The sequence below is a fragment of the Sorex araneus genome, chromosome 9, assembly GCF_027595985.1.
Source record: "Sorex araneus isolate mSorAra2 chromosome 9, mSorAra2.pri, whole genome shotgun sequence".
NCBI lineage: Eukaryota > Metazoa > Chordata > Mammalia > Eulipotyphla > Soricidae > Sorex > Sorex araneus.
This window is the reverse complement of record NC_073310.1, coordinates 4,929,102-4,951,608: the sequence shown is the minus strand read 5'-3', so window position 1 is coordinate 4,951,608 and position 22,507 is coordinate 4,929,102. Positions and strand designations below refer to the sequence as shown.

Here is a 22,507-nt window from a genome sequence, read left to right as displayed (position 1 = left end):
TGTGTAAGGTAGTTAGTGGAGGATGCTTTATCTCTGTTGCTCCTGGTGTGTTGGTTAAAAATTTGTAGAACTTAAAAATTTTTTTTTTTCTCATGTTGACCCATAAAGACAATATCTGTATTAGTGGGTTTTTACTCACCTACACTCAGTGATGTGGACTTGGTCTCAAATTGCGTTTCTGTACTCTGATGCTGGAGTCCATCGATTTAGTCGAAAGTGCTCTCTGGACAGGACAGGACTTAGTAGTGTACCGTCCTGTGTGTGCAAGTCAGTCTGTTGATTCACTCACTGTCAGCCGGAGACATTTGCAGGAGAGGATTTCTACATCCTGCCAAGTTACCTGTGTGGTCACTGAACCTGTTGGTTAGAAAAATGGCTGATGACCCCTGCCCCCTGCTTTCCCCAGCGCATTGTCTAGACATCAGGGAGAACCATGGGCGAAAGGTTCTAACTGATGTCTGCAAGTATTTCCTTCGATGGTGTCTTTAATGTTTTTAATTTCTTTTTGATTGGGGCCATACTTGGTGGTCCTTGTGAGCCATTTCCAACTGAGAGCTTGGGAGGGTCACTCCCGCCACTCAGGAGACCGTGAGTGGTCTTTCTTCCCTCATCCCCATGAGGTGATGGGGGTAGAAATCGGGCCTCCTGCATGCAATGCTTGTGCTTAGGCCTTTGCACTGTATTTCTTGCCCCATTGACTTTTTAAAAATTTTTTTTTTTTTCTTTTTGGGTCACACCCAGCGATGCTCAGGGGTTACTCCTGGCTTTGCACTCAGGAATTACTCCTGGCAGTGCTTGGGGGACCATATGGGATGCCGGGGATCGAACCCGGGTCGGCCGCGTGCAAGGCAAACGCCCTACCCGCTGTGCTATCGCTCCGGCCCCGACTTTTTAAAATTTTTTAATAGCAAAGCATATGTGGGAAAATTCTCCTGTGGACTATAAAGTCATTTGCTTGCAGGCTTTTTCCTTTGCTTTTTTTAATTTTTTTTTTTTTTTTTTTTTGGTTTTTGGGTCACACCTGGTGATGCACAGGGGTTACTCCTGGCTCTGCACTCAGGAATTACCCCTGGCGGTGCTCAGGGGACCCTATGGGATGCTGGGATTTGAACCCGGGTCGGCCGCGTGCAAGGCAAACGCCCTACCCGCTATGCTATCACTCCAGCCCCTTTCCTTTGCTTTTTATGTTTACGATCTGATCTTTAAATGGTTGAAGCTCAACTTATTTTTTATTTATTTAGCTTTTTGGGTCACACCCAGAAATGCTCAGGGGTTGCTCCTGGCTCTGCACTTAGGAATTACTCCTGGCAGTGCTTGGGGGACTACATGGGATGCCAGGGATTGAATCCAGGTTGGCCATGTGCATGGCAAACGCTCTACCCGCTGTGCTATTGCTCTGGCCCCGAACTCAACTTATTATTATTTTTTTAAAATATGGAACGCTTCATGAATTTGTGTGTCATCCTTGCGCAGGGGCCATGTTAATCTTCTCTGTATTGTTCCAGTTTTTAGTATATGTGCTGCCGAAGCGAGCACTCAACTTATTTTTAAGGAAAAACGACACTTTTATTTTTCTGTTTTGGGGTGGTCACACCCAGAGATGCTCAGGGGTTGGTTACTCCTGACTCTGTACTCAGAGATTACTTCTGGTAGTGCACAGGGGGATCATGTGAGATGCCAAGGATTGGACCTGGGTCAGCCACGTGCAAGGCAAATGTCTCCCTGCTGTACTATCACTGTGGTCCCAAAATGGCACCATGACTATGCTTTGGACATGCTCCTGCCTCTGAGCTCAGGGATCACTCGTGGCTGGCTTGGGGCAGCCATATGGGGTGCCAGGGATCTAACCTGGGTCTGTTGCATGCAAGGCAAATGCCCTACCCTCTAATATCTTTCTGGATCCACCACCAGTTTATATCATCATTTTCTTTGCTCTGAGGAAACTGTTATACCTAGTTTTAGATGCCTGCAGATCAGTTGATTGTGAAAATTCTAACATGAACTTAATTCTGGCTATAAAGTGTGGTACTAATATAAGTTTGCCTGTAAAGACTTTGCATAAGATGAATTTTTGCATGTGAAGAAGATACTTTTATCTATTTTTATGGCTTTTTGGGTCACACTCGGCAGTGTTCATGAACTACTCCTGGCTCTGCACTCAGGAATTACTCCTGGTGGTGCTCAGGGGACCATATGGGATGCTGGGGATCAAACTCAGCTCAGCCCGCGTCAAATCCTACCCGCTCTATCCACTGTACTATTGCTTCGGCCCAGAAGATACTTTAATGCCCTACCTAGGTTTGTTATTAATGTAGGGGCAGGAGCAATAATACTGATGCAGAAACTCTAGTTTTATAAATTTGTTTGGAATTTTTTTTTATTACTATTTGGGACCACACCCAGCGATGCTCAAGGCTTACACCTGGCTTTGTGTGCAGGGACCACTCCTGGAGAGCTCAGGGGGCTACATGGGGTGCTGGGAATCAAATCCGGCTTGGCCACATGCAAAGCAAGCAAATCCTACCTGCTGTCCTGTCGATTCTGCCAATTAGGGTGGATTGGTCTAAGGCAGATTTGGAATGGTGAGGATGACCAGGCGTGCATGCCTCCGTCATTCAAACCACAGCATGACCAACAGTAATGAAGGGAGGAGGACAGGGAGGGAGTTAACAGTAATAATCAACTCTTTAGTTTTAAGCACTTCAGATATTGAACATTAGACTAACTTTTTTTTTGTTATTTGTCTAAATTGAGTCTGAATTATAGATATTTATTGAAATCGCTTTATATACTTGAGGTCCTAAATTCCATTCAGCAGGATTGTTGGCATGGATGTTTTAGTTTTCTTCTCTAGGGTGTTTTTTAAGATGGTCTCTACGTGTTGTGAATATAATCACTCTAATCAGGATTTTATTTACCTTAGAAGTCATAAGCTTTTGAGGGTTATGCTATCGCTTTAACTAGAGTTTTAAGGCAGAACTTATCGAACTTCTGAAACTGATGTTTTCAAGGCAGAACAACTGTTTTCCTGAATTGCCATGAAGATATTCATTCACTCATTCATTCAACTGACATTTATTGAACAACTCTAATGTGCCAGGAGCCTTGCTAGGTTTATCAAAGTTTCTGGTCTCTTACGTTACAGTTAAAGGGAGTCTAGGGGCTGGAGAGATAGCACAGCAGGTAGGGCGTTTGCCTTGCACAAGGCCGACCCGGGTTCAAATCCCAGCATCCTATATGGTCCCCTGAGCACGGCCAGGGGTAATTCCTGAGTGCAGAGCCAGGAGTAACCCCTGTGCATCGCCGGGTGTGACCCAAAAAAAGCAAAAAAAAAAAAAAAAAAAGGGAGTCTAGGTTGTACATTTTGCAAATAATTGTTGCTTTTCTAGGCAATAAATATACAGCAGGGAGCAAAGTAGCAAAGTTTCATGAGTCAGAGATACAGACAACATATAAGTAGCTTCAGAGAGAGATATACCAAAAGAAAAACCAGGATTCCCTGAGGGAGGGGTCTTTGCTACAGTGCTCAGGGACTACTAAGTCCCAAAGTGGGATTTCTTGGGGGCCATGAGGGCCACACCAGCAGTGCTGGGGAAGGGAGAGGGCCTGCCATGCTGCGGATTGAACCCAGGGCCTCGCATATGCTTCCGGCCTTCTGAGCGCTGTCCTGGCCCCCAGGAGACTCAGACAGAATCACTGAGTGGAGGTGGGGCTGGTACGAGTGGGAGACGCCCAGAGAAGGCCTGGCAGAAGGTGGTGTTGGAGCCAATGACAGACCCAGAGAGGACAGCGGCAAGGGCTGCGACATTGATGTTCACTCCCCGGGGTACCGAGGGACAGCAAAAGGAGCAGGACAGGGGGCTAGAGCAAGAGTACAGTGGGGAAAGTGTTTGCCTTGCACGCGGCCGACGTGGGTTCGATCCTCGGCATCCCCTATGGTCCCCCAAGCATTGCCAGGAGTAATTCCTGAGTGCAGAGCCAGGAGGAACCCTTGAGCATCGCTGGGTGTGACCCAAAAAGCCAAAAGAAAAAATAAAAAAGGAGCAGGACAGTGGGACGCCGTGTTGCAGGGCCCGGGAGAGGAGGGTGGCGGGGCCCAGAGCAGGTGGCGGCTCGGGGCCACGGAAGAAGTCTCGGCTCTGCTTCCACAACCCGAATGAGCCCGCCAGGTAAGGATACTTCGTTGCTGGTGGTTTTGAACTTCTCAGTGAGCTTTTGTTCCTTTATTTTACTGTACTTATTATTCCTCAATTTTACTGGACTTACTATATACCCCAGGGAGGTGTCTCTGTTCTCCAGATGGAGAAGCAAAAACCCAGAGGACTCAGGAGATCAGGTGGAGCGGCAGATGCCGAGAGGCAGGGCCGACTCGCGGAGCCTCGTCGGAGTCTTTGGGACTCTTAGAGCCTCCCTGGCAGAACTGGCCTCCCCGACACTGTTCAGTGGCTCTGAGTCTTTGAATGCCAGAGGCAGTGAAAGGGGCAATTAAGAGGAGGATTCTGGGCTTTTGGTCCAGTGTTAGGTATTCAGTTTCTTTTGGGGGTTCAGGCATCTGATACCCTGCAATTAGAGCCTTGGCTACAGGAATAAGGCAGCAATCCGAAGTCAGCCCATCTGATACAGGCGGCCATTTAGGGCAGGAAATGTTAGTGTGGTGATTTATACTTGGGATCCGGCCAGGTAAGCCTTGCACAGCTTAAAAGCACCTTCTTTTAGATCCTGCTGACTGTATTATAGGCTTCCCAGGCCTCGGACCCTGGGCACCGAGAGACGGTGAGCTCTGCGAGAGTTCCAGTCACACACTCAGCAGGGCCGGGCCGTGCCTCTCAGCACAAAGTCTTAATTTGTTTTTTTACTTTTTGGGTCACACCCAGCGATGCACAGGGATTACCCCTGGCTCTGCTCTCAGGAATTACTCCTGGCAGTGCTTGGGGGACCATGTGGGATAACCGGGGATCGAACCCGGGTCTGCCACATGCAAGGCAAACGCCCTACCCGCTGTGCTATAGCTCCAGCCCCGCAAAGTGTTAATTATTGACAGTGGGTTTTTCACTCATTTAATATGCTGCGATTTGGAGAGATGTTATGTAAGATGGAGAAACTGCAAGTTATTCCAAACATTAAGCCTAAATTTTACATATTACTTGATTCTATGAAATCTCTCCTCTAGCCTAGAGAATTGAGGGTGAAACAGTGTCCCATTCTCCAAGCAGAATTAACCGCACATGCTTTGTGCATGAACCTTATGTTTTGAACTTTTGTATTAGGGAAATTTATTCATATTTGCCGATGCGATGAGGCATCATAATCGGTGTGTCATCATCACTCGTAGTAAGTGAGCCGCTCTTGCTGCGAGCCCTTGGTGGTGGGTCAGCATCAAACGCGTTTTCCACAATGCACTGCCTGATTAACAGAGGTAGACAGACCCAGACCCATTTTAGAACCTCCCCAGGTGGCTCATTATTATTTTGCAGGCCATATCCAATAGTGGTCGGGGATGCCCCTTACTCTCTGCTTGGGGGTCAGTCCTGGGAGGAGATGAGTCCTGCGTGTGGTTTATGAGACCCCCATGTGGTTTATAACACTAACAATTGAATCACGTGACTTCCAGTTTTGACAACTATTTCTTTTTATTGGCAGGGGCTCTTTGAAAACTTTTGTCCACACTGTCCATCTGTTACAGAAACAGACTGACCTCGGGTCTCTGCCTGTCGCTGATGTGCTCTATAGGTAAGCTGTCACCCTGTCCTCCTTCACACAGGCACAGTCATACATAACAAGTTTGAATAAGTAGATTGCTGAACTTTTTATCAATGAATCATTCATACTTTAAAATAATTATAACCATCTTTTTCAACAAGAATTTTGCCTTTGAAAATGATGCTAGAATGTATTCGTTTTCTTTCTTTCTTTTTTTTGTGGGGGCGGGGGTGGAACACCCAGTGGTGCTCAGGGCTTATTCCTGACTCTGCTCTTAAGGATCACTCCTGACGGGTTAGGGGACCATATGGGGTGCCAGGGATCGAACTCAGGTTGGCGGCATGCAAGGCAAATGCCCTAGCTGCTTTGTTATCGCTTTGGTCCCTAGAATGTATAATTTTTTATTCTTGTTTGGGGGCCCACATCATGTCATGCTGGGGAATCACTCCTGACAGTGCTCAGGGGACCGTATGTAGCGCCGTGGATCACAGGACAAGGCCCTTAACCCCTGTGCTAGCTCTCTTGTCCTTTTGTGAAGATTTAAAAATGCAGCGGCTTAGGGTGAAGTCATATTGCAGATTTTAAGATAAATAAAGGTTAAAGGATAAAGAAGAAAGTGATCTTCTCTTTTCCCTTCTCAGGCTCTTGCTGTTGGAGGGGGGCCCAGGATCCCCCTCGTGTCTGCTGGGTGGCAAACACATAGTATCCTGGGGGTACGAAGACATGCTGCCCGCACCAGATAGCAACACTGGCTCCAGTTCTGAAAATAAAGGTAATCTCAGGGTTTTTGTTCTGTGATTGAAACTAAGATATGAAAGGAAGCGTTTGAAACCGTTGTGGCAGATGTTTTAGATAGAACTGTGCACCCTTTAATTAAGGGCTCAAGAGCCCCACACAGTGTGCCCATTGTCTGCTCTATCAGCCAAAGTGTAAAACTGATACTTGGTAAGAAAATAAGTAGGTTTTACTATGGCAAGGAAAAGGCATCTTCCAAGGAGTTACTTAAATAGCTCCTGGGTATTTGGTTTGGGCAGGGGAGCCTTAAGTTGAAGGTTTAACCCCAGTTTTGTTTTATTAAAGCACTGTGAATTACAAAGTTACTCCTAGTTGGTTTTTGACATAACAGTGCTCCGTCACCAACCCCACCACCAGTGTTCCCAGAATCCCGCTCCTAATCCCCCCAGTGCCAGCCCAGCCCCACCCTAGCCCAGCTTGCCATCTTGGTAGACACCTTTTACATTTGGTTATTAAAGCTTGGGACTCCTGATTTCAGTGTTGATGGCCCTGTAGTTTGCATGTTGAGGGCTATTGTTCTTTTGTTTTGTTTTTGTTTGTTTGTTTTGGGGCTGCACTGGCAATGCTCAGGCGTTACTCCTGACTCTGAGCTCACAGATCACTCCTAGCAGTACTCAGGGGTCTATATGGGATGCTGGGCTCCAACCCGGGTCGGCTACATGCAAGGCAAATGCCCTCCCCACAGTACTATCGCTCCAGCCCCTCTACCATTCCTTAACACCACCGATGTGCTTGAACCTCTTGAGCCTTGCTCCCAGTGCTTCTTATCTGTTTCCTTCCCCTTCCCCTTTGCTGTATTTCTTTCCTTCCTCCTAACTCTGGGGCCCCAGGGTGATGTAGGAGGGATCCCCTTTAAACCATTGCCTTTCCTCATTCACTTACTCTGAATACCACATATAAGTGAACTACCCGATGTTTGTCTTTCTTCTTGTTTACTTCATTTAGCATGGTATCTTCGAGGCCATCCATGTTGCAGCAAATTGCATGGTTTCATCATTCCTCCCAGCTGTGTGGTATTCCATTGTGTATATACTACATCTTCACGATCCACTGATCTGTGGTTGGACATCTATGTTGACTCCAAATCTTAGCAGTATAGCAGGTCTTGCTGCCTGGTATTATTTATTTGAGTAATTCACTGTGTATATTGATGAACCATCCTGTCCTAAAAAAAATATATTAGAAATGTTCAAGGCAGCATAAAAATTGTTAAGCATTTCCTTTAAGCAAAGCGTTTCCTGGATTCACATGTGTGTAGTTTTTCAGTTCGCTCCCTCCCTCCCTCCCCCTGGCCTGTGCTGTTGATGTAGTTTTTTCAACGACGGGGCTGCGCGGATGCCTGACTCTGGTGCTGGCACTTTAGCTGTGGTGCTTATGGGGGGCTGTGGCCTTGGGTGCCGTGGTGCTCCGTGAGCTACGCACTCCCTTGGGTGCACATGTGCTCGCTGGGGCTTACACTCTTAAGTTGAGGCCAAAGGTTCTGTTTGCAGTGCTCCCTGGGAGTTGCCCCTGCTCTTGTGCTACTCACACCTATCTGGCTGTGGTGTGGCCAGGGCATTGCAGGCACCAGAGCTGCCAGGGTCATGCCCAGTACACCGGGAAGACCAGGAATTGGACCTCGGGACTGCCTACTTGTCAGGGAGTGCCCTCAGCCGCTGCGCTGTTGCTCCAGGCCCTGGTTGAAAATGTTTTTGTACAGTTTCATACTATTCCATGTCAGTTTGTTCTGTGGTCTCAGCAATCGTGGCAGCTTCCCTTATCAACTTAGCTGGTCGCCAGGTGAGTTAGGCCTTTCCATTACATCCTCATGCTTGGGGCTGGAGCGATAGCACAGCGGGGAGGCATTTGCCTTGCAGGCGGCCAACCCAGGTTCCATCCCAGGCATCCCATATGGCCCCTAGCACCGCCAGGAGTCATTCTTAGGAGCCAGGAGTAACCCCTGAGCATCACTAGATGTGACCCCAAAAGACAAAAAAAAAAAATCGATATGCTTCCGAGCGCTGTGGCATGGGGTTCCCGAGGCGGTTTTCTCACTCGCTCCCACCCACGGAGCTGCAGGCTTTCTAGGGTCCAGCTCGCTCTTGGGACCGGTGCTTGTTATGATCGTGCCACTGGATGTTACATAATAGATAAGAGAGTTTCTAAAACCTAGGACATTATTTTCATTGGAAAAATCATGTTTTAGGGGCCAGAGTGGTACTAGCGTGGGTGGGCTGGCCGGGCTTGAGCCCTGGCACCTTTCATTGGTTCCTTGAGTGCAGAGCCAGGAGTGGGCCCTCAGCACCGCCAGGTGTGGCCCAGAAACCAAAAAGGAAAAAAAAAAGGAAGAAAGAAAAAATAGGGTTTTAGACAGACTCAAGCTGAATCTCTAAGAAGGGGGCAGTTCAGTGTGGGCTCCAGGGCTTGTTCTCTTCATTCCTTTGTTTCAAATCCTTGCTGGGGATTCCTCCTCGGGAAGCCGAAGGGCCTGGAGTACAGGGAAAGCAGCCACCCTGGGTCTCTCAGCCCCGGCCCCGGCTCTGTCAGAGTTTGCATTTCCCGTGGGCGGCAGACATGTGAGAGGAGCTGGCGGGACCTTGGGATTTATTTTATTACCTTTACTGACACAACTAGGTCAACAGGAAAAGCCAAAAGTCTGCAACACCCAATAAATTGCTAAATTTGAGTCTCAAATGTATATCTTCATACAAAAATAAAAAACAGTTTTCTTTCTTTACTTCATTTGTTTTCTTTTGCAGTTATTTCTCAAAACCAAGTTATTTGCATTTCCCCCTGTTGTCGCTTTGCATTGTTTATAGATAGATTCACTGTCACTGTGTTTATTAAAGTTTAAGTATATATATAATTTACTTAATTTATTATTATTTTGGTTTGGGATCATACCTGGAGGTGCTGGGGAACTACTTGTAGCTCAGGGTTTGGGGTCCATTCCTGGCTTTACTTGGAGCTGTTGACACGTGGGTGAGACTTGGGCCTGCAGGATGCAAAATACGTTCTTCAGCTTCTTAAGTTATCATCCTGGCCCTCACTTAACTTTAATATAGAAACATCCAACATAGGAGCCGGAGCGATAGTACAGCGGGTAGGACATTTGCCTTGCATGCAGCTAACCTGGGTTTAATCCCCGACATACATATGGTTCCCTGAGCACTGCCAGGAGTAGATCCAGAGTGCAGAGCCAAGAGTAGCGCCAAAGCACTGCCAGGTATGCCTCCCCCCCATAAAAAAGGAAAAGAAAAAGAAAAAAGAAAAAAAACAAGCAACATCCATCATAGTCAGAATTGGGGGCTGGAGTGATAGCACAGCGGGTAGGGCATTTGCCTTGCACGTGGCTGACCCAGGTTCAATTCCCAGCATCCCATATGGTCCCTCGAGCACCGCCAGGAGTAATTGCTGAGTGCATGAGCCAGGAGTAACACCTATGCATCGCCGGGTGTGACCCAAAAAAGCAAACCCCCCCCAAAAAAAAAACAACATGGTCAGAATTGAGAGACGTAGAATAAACCCGTGTGCTCATCATTTAGCTACAAGTATGATCTCCAGGTCAGTGCTGTTAGTCTGTCCTCTTGACTCCCACCTGTACATGAGTCTTTGAGCCTTATCTGATGTTGGCGAACAAGTGAGTATATATAAGTCTTAAAATATTTAAGGGACAAACTGATATTCTCTTTTTAAAACAATTTTTAGTATTTAACCATTAGCTTTAATAGAGATGATGTTTGTTTGAGCTTAGGAAAATATAGCTAAGGGGAAACATAATTACTAATTTGGGAGGTCAGGGGCACACAGGCAGAACGTGGGGGCTGGGTCGGGGCTCTGTGCAGGGGTTACTCCATTGGTGCTTGGGGACAGTGCAGCCTAGGATCAAACCAGGGCTGGCTGCATACCTGGCCGGTGGCCTAATCCTGTTTTCTCTCTGGTGCGTAATTGCTGCTTGTAAGTGGAAGAGAGGTACTTTTGTGCTGTGTTGCTCCAGAACTTAAATAAGATTATGACCTCTAGATGGGAAATCTACAGAATCCGACTTTTTTATTGTTGTTGTTGGAGTTCGGGGAGCCACCCAAGCTGTTCTCAAGGGCCCCGGGAGCCATGCCTGGCCATCCCTGACTAGCTGGGCTGGTGGTTCCATGCAAGGCCCGAGGGTCCAGTGTTTTGGGTCACTGGACCACCCCAGAGATGCTTACAGGCCTCTAGGGCCACACCCAGCAGTGCTCAGAGGCTCGTCTGATGTAGGCGATCAGACTGTGCTTGGCAACGTGCAGGGCATGCGTCCTAACCCCAGTATTAACTCCCAGAAGCAGATTTTGTTTTAATGTATATCTTTAGTCTATGAGTATATCCTTCACCACTTATGGAACACTGGCTCTGTGCCAGAGAGCGCCGTTTACTTAGATGATCTTATTGAGCCGGGTCAGTAACTCTTGAGGTTCTTATTATCATCCTCATGTCTTTTTGGGGGAGGCATTGTGATTCACAGTCCGTAAAGGTAGTATTTCGTGCGTGCAGTATTATAGCCGCACACCCTCCGAGAGTGCCCGCCGCCCCTCACCATTGTCTCAGGGCCTCCCTCCCTCCGTCCCCCATATTGTCCGCATTTTACAGGTGAAGAGACTGAAGTGCACGGGGCTGAAGAGATAGTACAGGGCTAAGGCACACGCCTGGCATGCAGCTGAGCCTGCTTTGAGCCCTTCACCACACGGTTCCCTACACACCGACGGATGTGTTTCCCCACCTCCCCGGGCTAGCATCCGTGGGCCATTTCTGCTTCGGAGCACTGGGAGGGACCGCAGGCCTTTTGAGCACCACCCGGGAGCCCCATCCCCACAAGAAAACCAAAACAAAACGGAAAAAAAAACCAAAAAGAAACCCTAAACAGAGAGATCTAAACAGCGGTCAGCCGATATGTATCCAAGAATTTTAAAAGTTCACGTCTTTCTTCCTAGGAAATCATTAGTGAAAACATTGTCCCCGTAATCATTTCAGTTTAGGCACAGGGATGTATAAACGTGACTCAGGATTTTTGCTATTCAGAATAAGAAAGGAAAAATGTTTGGCAGACCGAAGCAGGTTCTTTTTGTGTTTTTCCTTTTGAGCCACACCTAGCAGTGCTCAGTAGTTAGCTCTGGTTCTGTGCTCTGGGATCACTGCTGGCGGTGCTGAGGGACCCAGCCCTGGTCAGCCACACGCAAAGCAAGCCTCCTGCCCGCCGGACGAGGGCCGTGTTCCCCAAGCAGGTTCTCCTTTTAGTGATCTCGGACTCCTTTCCCCAGTCTTAGCCCTTGAACTCCGCGTATTTGGGACCTTTGGTTGGAGGATTTGAAACATCTTCCCTGGCCGTACATTGAAGCAGTTATTTTAGAAGTGGGAGGTCATCTTTCACTTACTCTCCGAATGACTTTTTCATTAGAAAAATCATGTCGATAAATTTGTCTGGAAAAGCCCGTATATAATTTATCTGTGAAAACACCCTTTCAGATGCTGACTTAGGACGCTGTCTCACGGCGGATGGTCTTTACCTGTACACTACTAACTCCGTCGGGAGAGGAGTCAGCAAGCTGGGCTCTGGATTACATGGCACCCTCAGGTCAGTTGGATGAAGTACTGAAGGTTTGGCTAAGCTAACGTGTTTCTCCTTCCTTAAGTCCTTGTGAAGAAGACGTCTGGGAATGCACACTGCCTCCCCCACACTGACTAGGAACTGAAGAAGTCTGAATGAATTCATCTGCTCCCAGTCTTCTCTGAATCTCACTTGGCCCCTCTTAATTCTGATCAGGATTGCATTTCAGCTTTGTGTAGACTCTGAAGAATTTCGTAGCCCTAAAATGATAGTTTCTAGCCAGAAATTCCTCTATTTTTATAATAGTATCAGTTATAAATTTTCTGTTTATAAATGTACATTTTTCAAGATAGGTACTTGTACTTATTTTTGTGTTTTGGGTCACACTCAGTGGCACTCAGGGTTACTCCTGGCTCTGAGCTCAGGAATCATTCCTGGTGGGCTCAGGGGACCAAACGGGATGCTGGGAATCGAACCTGGGTCAGCTTTATGCAAGATTAGTTCCTTTCTCGTTGTACCAATTCTCCAGTCCCCAAGATAGGTAGTTTTATAGTTAAATTTGACAATGCCTTAGTGATTTTTAGCAGGGCTACAGCATGGGGCCAGAGCAATAGTACAGTGGGGAGGGCGTTTGCCTTGCACACGGCTGACCCGGGTTCAATCCTTGGTGTCCCTTATGGTCCTCTCAGCACCGCCAGGAGTAATTCCTGAGTGCAGAGCCAGGAGTAACTCTTGAGTACCACTGGGTGTGACCCTAAAACAAACCCAAGAAAAGAAAAGAAACCAAAGATTGAGATAATTATATTTCATCTAACTTTTCCTTCTAATCTATATGAAAAGTTAAGGTTTGTTATAATCTGTTAGTCCTAATCTAAATGTAATATATCACTCATTTCCATACATTTTATGTACTTACTCAGTTTAAGGGCTGGAGCAGTAGCACAGTGGGTAGGGTGTTTGCCTTGCATGCGGCCGACCCGAGTTCGATTCCTCCGCCCCTCTCGGAGAACCCGGCAAGCTACCGAGAGTATCTCGTCTGCACGGCAGAGCCTGGCAAGCTCCCCGTGGTGTATTTGATATGCCAAAAACAGTAACAGCAAGTCTCAAAATGGAGATGTTACTGGTGCCCGCTCAAAACAAATCGATGAGCAACTGGGATGACAATGACAATGACAATGACTTACTCAGTTTAAGAATTAGGTGGAAGTGTCATTTTTGTTTGTTGTCTCTCACTGTGGATTCAGGCTGGTGACTCAGTTTACGTTCGTTTTCCTTCCACAGAGGTTTTGTGTACTGCCGAAATGAGGAGCTGGAACCAGGCTGGGTGGCCTTTGGCAGTGGCCGTCTTCTCCATCGACCTGTTTCTTTTGATAATAAACCTCACTCCCTCTTCCAGGTCATTGACCAGAATACCCTCCAGGTAAGCAGGAAACCAAGGCGTTGTTATTTCTGTTTTAGAGGTAGTAAAGAAGCTCCTGGCTTTACCAGAAGTAATAATAACTTACTGATTTTTTTTTTCAATAACACGCTGACTTGTTTTCCTGCCAGAATAGCAGATTTTCACTCATTTAGTTATTTATTTGGTTTTGGGGGCATTCCTCGTGGTGTTCAGGGCTCACTTCTGGTTTTGTGCTCAGGGATCACTCCTGGCAGGCTCAGGGCACCATGTGTAGTGCCAGGAATTAAACCCAGGCTGGTCGCTTGCATGGCAAATGCCTTAGCTTCTGTACTGTCGCTCTGGCCCCTCATTTGGTTAATTTTTGCGGTGCTAGGGTTCTAACCCAGTTATTCCCACATGCAATGCAAATGCTCTACCCCTATCCCCTGCATGACATTTTTTTGGTCTTATTTGGAGCTATACCCAGCAGTACTCAGGGCTTACTCCTGGCTCTGTGCTCAGAGATCACTCCTGGCGGTGCTCAGGGGACCGTATGCAGTGCCAGGAATGGAACCAGGGTTGACCGAGTGCAAGGCAAGACCTTCTCACTCTACTATGGCTTGAGCGCCTTGCCATCTCTTTTCCTTCCTTCTGTATTTATTAAAACTTTGGGTTAGGAGCCAGGGAGATAACTGGCTCAGTCAAATGGTAGAGCACATGCCCAGCATTTATGAAGAACCCAAGTTTTATCCCTAGGGACCCAGGGATAAAACCAGAAATGGTGGGTGTGACCCCAATGAAAAATAAATTAGGCCTTTAATAGATGCTGGGGATACATAGATGAATAGGATGCAGTTCCTGAACCCTGAATATAATTAAGTCTTAAGTTAATTTACTAAGGAATTTCAGAAAGTCTGATTTTTCTAAAGCCTTTTAAAATTAAACGTTTGCTATAACACACATGCATAGCAGATTCAAAGTCTCTCATAAATACTTTTTCCTACTGAAATGTAATTTGAGTTGATCTTAAGAATTAAAGAGAATCTCGGGATCAGGGTGACAGCGCAGGTGACAGAAGGCCTGTGCGAAGCCCGAGCTCCATTGCCAGCACCGAGTGGCCCTGTCACGTGTTGCTCTGTCACTGAGCCCGGGAGAGGCCCGTCCTACAGAGGAAGAACAGAAGAATCTTTTTCTCTTGCTTGGCCCACAATATGAGACGCATGTGTTTCAGCTCAGTGAGCTGCCTCCTGGTTCTTATATATTACTCTTAGAGATAAGTGTTAGTTTTATTTTTATTTTTTTTAAATTTATAATATTTTTAATTTAAATTTATCTCATATTTTTTTACAACAATGTAAATTTTTTTTAATTTTTAATTTATTTATTAGTGAGTCACAGTGGGGTACAGTTACAGATTTATACATTTTCGTGCTCATGTTTCCTTCATACAAAGTTCAAGAACCCATCCCTTCACCAGTGACCATTCTCCACCACCAATAAACCCAGCATCCCTCCCCCCGCCAAATCCCATCTCCCCCTGCCCCCAGCCCCGCCACTGTGGCAGGGTATTCCCTTTTGTTCGTGTTAGTTTTATTTTGAACAGGAATTTTGTATTTGTTAGATTTTGGAGCCCTACCCGGCTGTACTTAGGGTTTACTCCTGGTTCTGTGCCCAGAGATCATTGTTGGGGGTGCCCGTGGGGGACCACAGAAGGTGCTGGGGATTGAGCCCAGGAAGCACCTTCACCCCTGCCCTAAGAAAGGTTGTTTAGTGCCCATCTTGGACTTACCTGTATTAACGATGAATTGCTAAATGAATCTAAGTGCATATTCCACGCTGATGAAGTTTCCCCGGTATCAGGTGTGCCAGGTGGTGCCGATGCCCGCCAATCACCTCCCCGTGGGCGGCACCATGAGCACCGTGCACCTGTCTTCCGACGGCACTTACTTCTATTGGATCTGGTCTCCCGCCAGCCTGAATGAGAAAACACCCAAGGGACATTCCGTCTTCATGGACATTTTTGAACTTGTGGTAAGTCTTGCTGTCTCTCTGTGTGTAGACGTTTATTTGCTTTCTTATATCGGTGAGCAAGGCCCTCAGAAGCTTGTAGTATGTGCAGTGTGTTCACTTTGTCTCAGAATTTCACTTTTCTCTGGGATGTCTGAGATTTCTTAGTGTGGTGTTGGAAGACACAAAACCAGCAGGGTGTGGGGCTGGAGCAGTAGCACAGCGGGTAGGGCGTGTGCCTTGCACATGGTCGACCCGGGTTTGATTCCCTGAACACCGAGCCAGGAGTAGCCCCTGTGCATCGCCAGGCGTGACCCAAAAAGCAAAAAAAAAAAAAACCCAGCAAGGTGTGGGTATGGTGAAGAACCATGTGAAGACATGACATCGCAAAGCAGATACGTTGGTGGGGCTGGAGTAAAGTGGCGCTGAGTTGGAGCCGCACGGTAGGCAGCTGTGGGGAGACCGAGAGAGACGGGGGACTGTGAGAACGCACCCACGAGCTAGTGACCGCAGCCCGCCGCCAGCCCGCTGCTCTTGTTCACGGCGGGGGTGGGGAGAGACACCCAGGGAGGAACAGTAAGCAAGGGGACAGATGAGTGGACAAGGCAAGTGTAGGTGGCAAGGGAAAAGGAGAGGAAGATCCACAGTTCAGGAGAGATGAAGGCGGGAAGGTAGAAGAGGGTTGAACATTCCAGAAAGAGGAGCGCGAGCGGCAAAGGCTCTGTGGCAGGAGCGAGCACAGTGCTTCCGGGCCTGAAGGACAGCGGGTCAGCGCGGTGGGAAGCGAGAAGGAGACTTTGGGGGAGACGAGCCAGGGGGTCCCGAGAGCCTAGGTCTTCCGGAGGGAGCTGGAGCCGCACATCTGACTTTCATGTTTATCTCTTTAATTTTTAAGGTTTGGTTTGGGGGCCATACCTGGTGATGCTCAGGGGTTCCTCCTGGCTCTGCACTCAGGAATCACTCCTGGCAGCCTCGGGGGACCCTATGGGGTGCCGGGGATCAAACTTGGGGTGGCCCTATGCAAAGCAAGCACCCTACCCACTGTACTACCTCTCTGACCCATTAAGTTTAAATTGCTCAGAATTAAAATTAACACTTCAGTTGCTCATTTGCTTTAGCCATAGTTTAAGTGCTTGGTAACCACAAGTGACCTAAAACTACCATATTGAACCGTAAAGATATAGAATATTTCCATCATGGAAGAGTCTTTTAGATAATACTGTTTTAGATAGTATTTGTAGAGTCTTATAAAGGAAAAAAATGCCCCAAGATATGCAGCAAAACCCTTTTTCTTTTCTTTTCTTTTCTTTTCTTTTCTTTTCTTTTCTTTTCTTTTCTTTTCTTTTCTTTTCTTTTCTTTTCTTTCGAAGAGAATTTACCCACTTTGCGCTGTTCAGGGTTTAATCCTGGCCTTGCACTCAGAAATTACTCCTGGAGGTGCTCTAGGGACCATATGGGATGCTGGGGGTTGAACCCAGGTTGGCCTCCTGCAGGGCATCCCTCTGTGCTGTCTCCAGCCCCCGCAAAAACCCTCTTAATAGACTTTAGAGCTTCCTGGGAAGAAGTGAACATAACGTACCAGCTGTTATTCAGGAAGCTGCTCACCTTTAACTATATTTTCTTTTGTACTCAGTTTCTTGGGCTGGAGCGATAGCACAGCGGTAGGGCATTTGCCTTGCACGTAGCCGACCCGGGTTCGATTCTTCTGCCCCTCTCGGAGAGCCTGGCAAGCTACCAAGAATATTCCACCTGCACGGCAGAGCCTGGCAAGCTCCCCGTGGCGTATTCAATATGCCAAAACCAGTAACAACAAGTCTCACAATGGAGGCGTTATTGGTGCCCACTCGAGCAAATCGATGAGAAACGGGATGACAGTGACAGTAACTCAGTTTCTTAGTGTTTTCTGATCATCTTTTCTTGGAAAATGTCCCAGCCAGAGTGAATTTATTTTTTAGGGGTGGGGAGGGGGTGGTGGTGCTCAGACTCAGGGTCTATTCTTTTTTTTTAAATTGAGTTACTGTGAGATACAGAGTTACAAAGCTGTTCATGGTCAGGTTTGAGGCATATAATGATCCAGAAACCCATCCCTCCACCAGTGTCCATTTCCCACCACCAGTGTGCCCAGTTTCCCTCCTGCCCCTAGCCTGCATCTCTGGCTTTCTGGTCAGGGTCTATTCTTGATGCAGTGCTCAGGCACCACTCCCAGAGGTACTTAGGGTATAAGGATGCCCTGGAGAGCAAGCCTGGGGCAGCCACATGCAGGGTATTTCCTCCAGCCCGGGAGCTATTCCTGCAGTTCCGAGTAAATCTTTTGATCTACTGGAGACTGTAGTGTTTGAACACCTGTCAGGAAAAAAATTTGTTGTTGTTTATTTTTAAACAGATTTAACAGCTGTTTAAAAGATTGTGGCTTTTGTCCCAAGAATATTGGGGAAACCCTGAAGGATTTCCTTCGCTCTGAGTTTGCCTCCCCTACCACCAAAAAGCAAAGCAAAGAAAAACTTAGAGAAGTGTGTGCACGTGGATTACAACACCAGCCCGCACCGCTTACGGGGCAGAGGAAAAGCCCTGTGCCAGCATCCTCCTCAGAGGCAATTGCTGGAATTATTTCAGCTTCTTCTGGTGTTCACCTTTATATCACAAGTGGAAGGCCTTATATTACTGGCTCTTGATTTGTGAAGAGAAGAATATAGTCTGCTGGAGAAATAAATACATGAAGGTTTTGCTCAGCTCCCCTCCTTCTTCCTCCTAATATTTAATGTTCATTTTAATTCTTCTTTTGGTAATTTTTGTGACGTATAGTTAAATCTTTATTTCTTCTTCGTCCTCAGCTCTAGGCAGTATCTCCTGTCCCCTCCTTTAGAAGATGGAGATAGTAGTGTCCCTTCAGTGTGGAGAAAGCCAAAAGTAAAAGTGTATGTTCAGGGGAGTGCAAGAGGAAGAGAGATGCCTCGGCCAGCGGCCTTAGAGAGTCTTAGGAATTGGAGAACGCAGGTATGGCCAGGGCCATGCGAGGCAGGGCTGCAGACACGGGGAGCAAGAAGCTGTCCTCCCTGCAGTGCTCCTGCATTGAGGCTCACCTGCCGGCTTCCAGGGAGGCGTAGTTGTTTGTCTTATGAGAAAACTGATACTGGTAAAAGGCCTCGGTATACTGACATTGGGGTTCACCTAAACAAAAGACCAGTATCTTCGTGACGGGGGTCTTCTAGTAAGCCACAGTCAACTCCGCGCCAGTAATCAGTGCTGAACTGTAGGCGAAGAACAGAGACAGACCAAAGCAAACCAAGCACAACCCCCGCCACGGAAGAGGTGTGCATGTGGGGGCAGGGGAGTGGTAATGCAGGTTTGGAAAAATACCGGTGACTGTTGGAGCTAAGTAATGTGCACGGGAACGCATGCTATTCTTACTTTTCTGTATTTTTCAATGTTACTGCATGGAAACGTAAAGTTTAAAAATTAAGAGGAGACGGCGAAGGATCACTAGGCAAATGAGAAAATACCTTTGATAGAAAATAAAAGCGAGAAAAATAGAAAAACATCTAGTAGAAGAAACAGAATAAAGCTTTCTAAATACTACTCTGCGTTATAAACAGAAAGGATATCACGAGACACTAGCGCTCAGGGAATGAGAACGAACTCCTGGAATATAAAGATGATTGTCCAAATAGAAGGGCAAAAGATAAGGAAGCATCTAGATAATAGGAAAGAGAAATAAAGAACGGTAACTATGAGAGATGACAGAGAGGATTAATCAGTCTACATAGAGGAGTTCAGAAAGGGAACAGGGGAAATAAAGAGGAAGACATAAGCAAAGAATGAATACGTGAAAATGTGATTAACGGCCCGAGGTTCAGAGGGCGAGGGGCAGTGCCTGAAAATGCCCACCCCATTGCACATCGTGCTCAAATTTCGGATTACCGGGATCAAGAGGCGTCTAAGTCTTTCCAGGATGGAATAAAATCTTGTTCAGATGATGAGGAGTTAGAAGAACGTGACTGGATATAAAAATGATTGGTACTTTCAGTAGCATGACTGGATATAAAAATGATCAGTATTTTGAAAATTCGGAAGGAATTGATTTCAACCCAGATATTTGTATTCAACTAAAGTTTCAGTCAATGTACAACATCATAAAGGTATGTTAGGCAGATAGTTACACCATCAAAATTTCACACTGGTCCTGGGGAAAGTAGAACAATTAAAATAGCCTCTAGAGGGGCCGGAGTGATAGTACAGTGCTTAGGGCGTTTGTCTTGCACTCTGCCGACCTGGGTTCGATCCCTGGCATCCCATATGGTCCTCGAGCCTGAAGGAGTGATTCTGAGTGCAGGTGAGTACTGCAGGGTGTGGCCACAAAACAGAGCAAACCAAAATAGCCTCTGGAGCCCGGAGGGCTAGTTCAGCAAGTGAGATGCTTACCTGCACACAGTCTCTTGGGGTCTGACCCTCAGCACCCCACGTGGTCCCCTGAGCATAGCTGGGTGTAGCACCCCCCACCCCCAATTAATGAAATAGCCTCTGCCAGGGCATGAAATTGAAGATGGGAAGGAAGGAGCCCGCTCTAGATTGAAGGAACAGCCTTCAGATTATTTATTTATTTATTTATTTATTTATTTATTTATTGCTTTTTGGGTCACACCCAGCGATGCTCAGGGATTACTCCTGGCTTTGCACTCAGGAATTACTCCTGGCGGTGCTTGGGGGACCATATGGGATGCCGGGGATCAAACCCGGGTCGGCTGCGTGCAAGGCAAACACCCTACCCGCTGTGCTATCGCTCCGGCCCCAGCCTTCAGATTATTTTTGGAACCTCAATCAAGAAAACTTTTTAGAGACAGTTTGAAATTTGAATATAGAATGACTAGTATTACATGAAACCTGGAATTGTTATTTTTTCATTTAAATTTTATTTAGGCACTGTGGTTTACAAAACAGTTATTATTGTTTCATATATGGAACATTCCAGCATCACACCCTCCACCAGTGTCACCTTCCACCATGTCCCAGTTTCTCCCAACCCCCACCCCCCTACGCCCCTAAGCTTCCTACTGAGGACCAGTTCTCAGTCCCAGCCTTTGGTATTTATTTCCCTACTATGTTTCTTTATATCTGTCATATGTGTGAGATCAGTTTTTCCTTTTTGGGTCACACCTGGTGATGCACAGGTGTTAACTCCTGGCTCTGCACTCAGGAATAACTCCTGGCGGTGCCCTGGGGACCATGTGGGATGGTGGGAATCGAACCCGGGTCGGCCCCGCATGCAAGACAGAAGCTCTCCCCGCTGTGCTATCGCTCCAACCCCTGAACCCTAGTTTTATCCAGTCATTTGTCTATAGTCACACTGTTTGCAGATTCTGGCTCTTGTGAATAGTGCTGCAAGGTACATAGGAGTGCAGATGGCTTCTGAGTAGATTTTTTTGGGCCCTGGAGTAGATGCTGAGAAGTGAAATGCTCTATTATATCAAAGCTCAGTTCCTGGATTTTTTTTTTCCTTTTTGTTGTTTGTTGTTTTGAACCATACCCGTTGGTGCTCAGGGTTTATTCCTGACTCTGTGCTCAGAGATCACTCCTAGCAGTGCTGGGGATCGAACCTGGCCAGCTGTGTGTCAGGCAAGTACCCTATCTGCCATACAATTGCCTCAGCCCCTCAACTACTAGATTTTTGAGAAGTGTCCAAATTGTTTTCCAAAAAGGCTGACCCAGTCAGCATTCCCACCAGTGTGAGTGAGGGTCCTTTCCCTCATATGCAAGCCAACCTTGGTTGTTTTTGTTCTTTGTGTTATGTGTCAGTCTCACTGGTATGAGATGGTATCTCATTGTTGTTTGGCTTACATTTCCCTGATAAGTGATGCAGAACATTTTTATGTATCTTTGCTGTGAGCAGCTTTCGGTCCACCACTGGCCCCCAGTTTTGGTTGGTTGCTTTTAACTTATAAGTTCCACTAGTGCTTTATAGGTCTTGGATATCAACCTTTTATCCAGTGAGTGCTGGGGAAATACTGTCTTCCAGTCTGTGGGGTGTCTTCATTCTGACTAGCATTTCTTTTGTGGGCAGAAGCTTCTTTGATGCAGTCCCATTGCTGATCTTTGTGTCAGTTTGCTTGGCCAATAGCATTGAATCATTGAAGATCATCCTCACTTCACTGTCTTGAAATGTGCTGCTCTGTTTTCCTCCATGCAGTTTCCAACCTTGGTATGATACTGAGGCCTTTCATCCACTTTGGTTTGACATTTGTGCATGGTATTGGAAAGGGGCTTGACGTCATTTTTTTGGCATGTGAGTGAAATACCAAACACCATTTTTCCGAACACTAATTGTCAAAGATGCTTTCTAAAGGAATTGTTAATTTATTTTTATAGTAGAGTGGGCTGAAGTGATAGCACAGCGGGTAGGGTGTTTGCCTTGCACGCCACCAACCTGGGTTCGATTCCTCCGTCCCTCTCGGAGAGCCTGGCAGCTACCAAGAGTATCCTGCCCGCACACCAGGGCCTGGCAAGCTCCCCATGGCGTATTCGATATGCCAAAAACAGTCACAACAAGTCTCACTATGGAGATGTTACTGGTGTCCACTCGAGCAATCGATAAATAACGGGATTACAGTGCTACAATTCCCGCCCCCAAAGAAACCAAAGACAAAGAAAATGATGGTGGGGGGAAACAACCAATAGTTCTTCATGGTGGCTGTGTAATCACAAAAAGGGGCAGTGGCGCTCTCTCTCTCTCCCGCCGCCTGCGTTCAGTAGTCTCACGCTGCTTCCTCCACCGCAGGGAGGTCGATGGCGATGGGCAGGCGAAAGAAGGAATGAGGGCCAGGCTGGTTGGTCTCAGTTGCAGTTTATTCCATTCCCATCTCCATTCTCCTCTGATTCTCCTCCTTATTCTCCCTCCCCCATGCTACTTGATTCTCCTTCTCTGCATTTGGATCTGGATTCCCCAGTCCCCTCTCACAGCCTAGTTAAATCCCCAAGCATGAGGGGTTGGGGCTTACACATAGGTGTGGTCACAATCAATAGGGGTGAAGTTCTTTCCCTCAGGGGATGCTGCTACTAGGACAGATTCTCTTTCAGCA

At 46.9% G+C, this 22,507-nt stretch overlaps 1 protein-coding gene and 1 non-coding gene across 8 annotated transcripts in view; one reads left to right on the top strand and one right to left on the bottom strand.

Annotated features, from left to right (window-relative positions):
• The window catches only part of HECTD4 (HECT domain E3 ubiquitin protein ligase 4), a 158,912-nt gene that overhangs the window by 37,198 nt on the left and 99,207 nt on the right, over positions 1 to 22,507 (top strand). For all 7 annotated transcript variants that reach the window (XM_055147412.1, XM_055147408.1, XM_055147411.1 and 4 more), the window contains exons 3-7: positions 5,641 to 5,730; positions 6,342 to 6,472; positions 11,971 to 12,079; positions 13,334 to 13,472; positions 15,291 to 15,461. In XM_055147412.1, coding sequence (XP_055003387.1) covers positions 5,641 to 5,730; positions 6,342 to 6,472; positions 11,971 to 12,079; positions 13,334 to 13,472; positions 15,291 to 15,461 — 640 coding nt within the window. The remainder of the gene's footprint in view (positions 1 to 5,640; positions 5,731 to 6,341; positions 6,473 to 11,970; positions 12,080 to 13,333; positions 13,473 to 15,290; positions 15,462 to 22,507) is intronic.
• Positions 1,429 to 1,536, bottom strand: LOC129398965 (U6 spliceosomal RNA). The gene has a single exon (XR_008626824.1). It is a non-coding gene; the product is annotated as a U6 spliceosomal RNA (small nuclear RNA).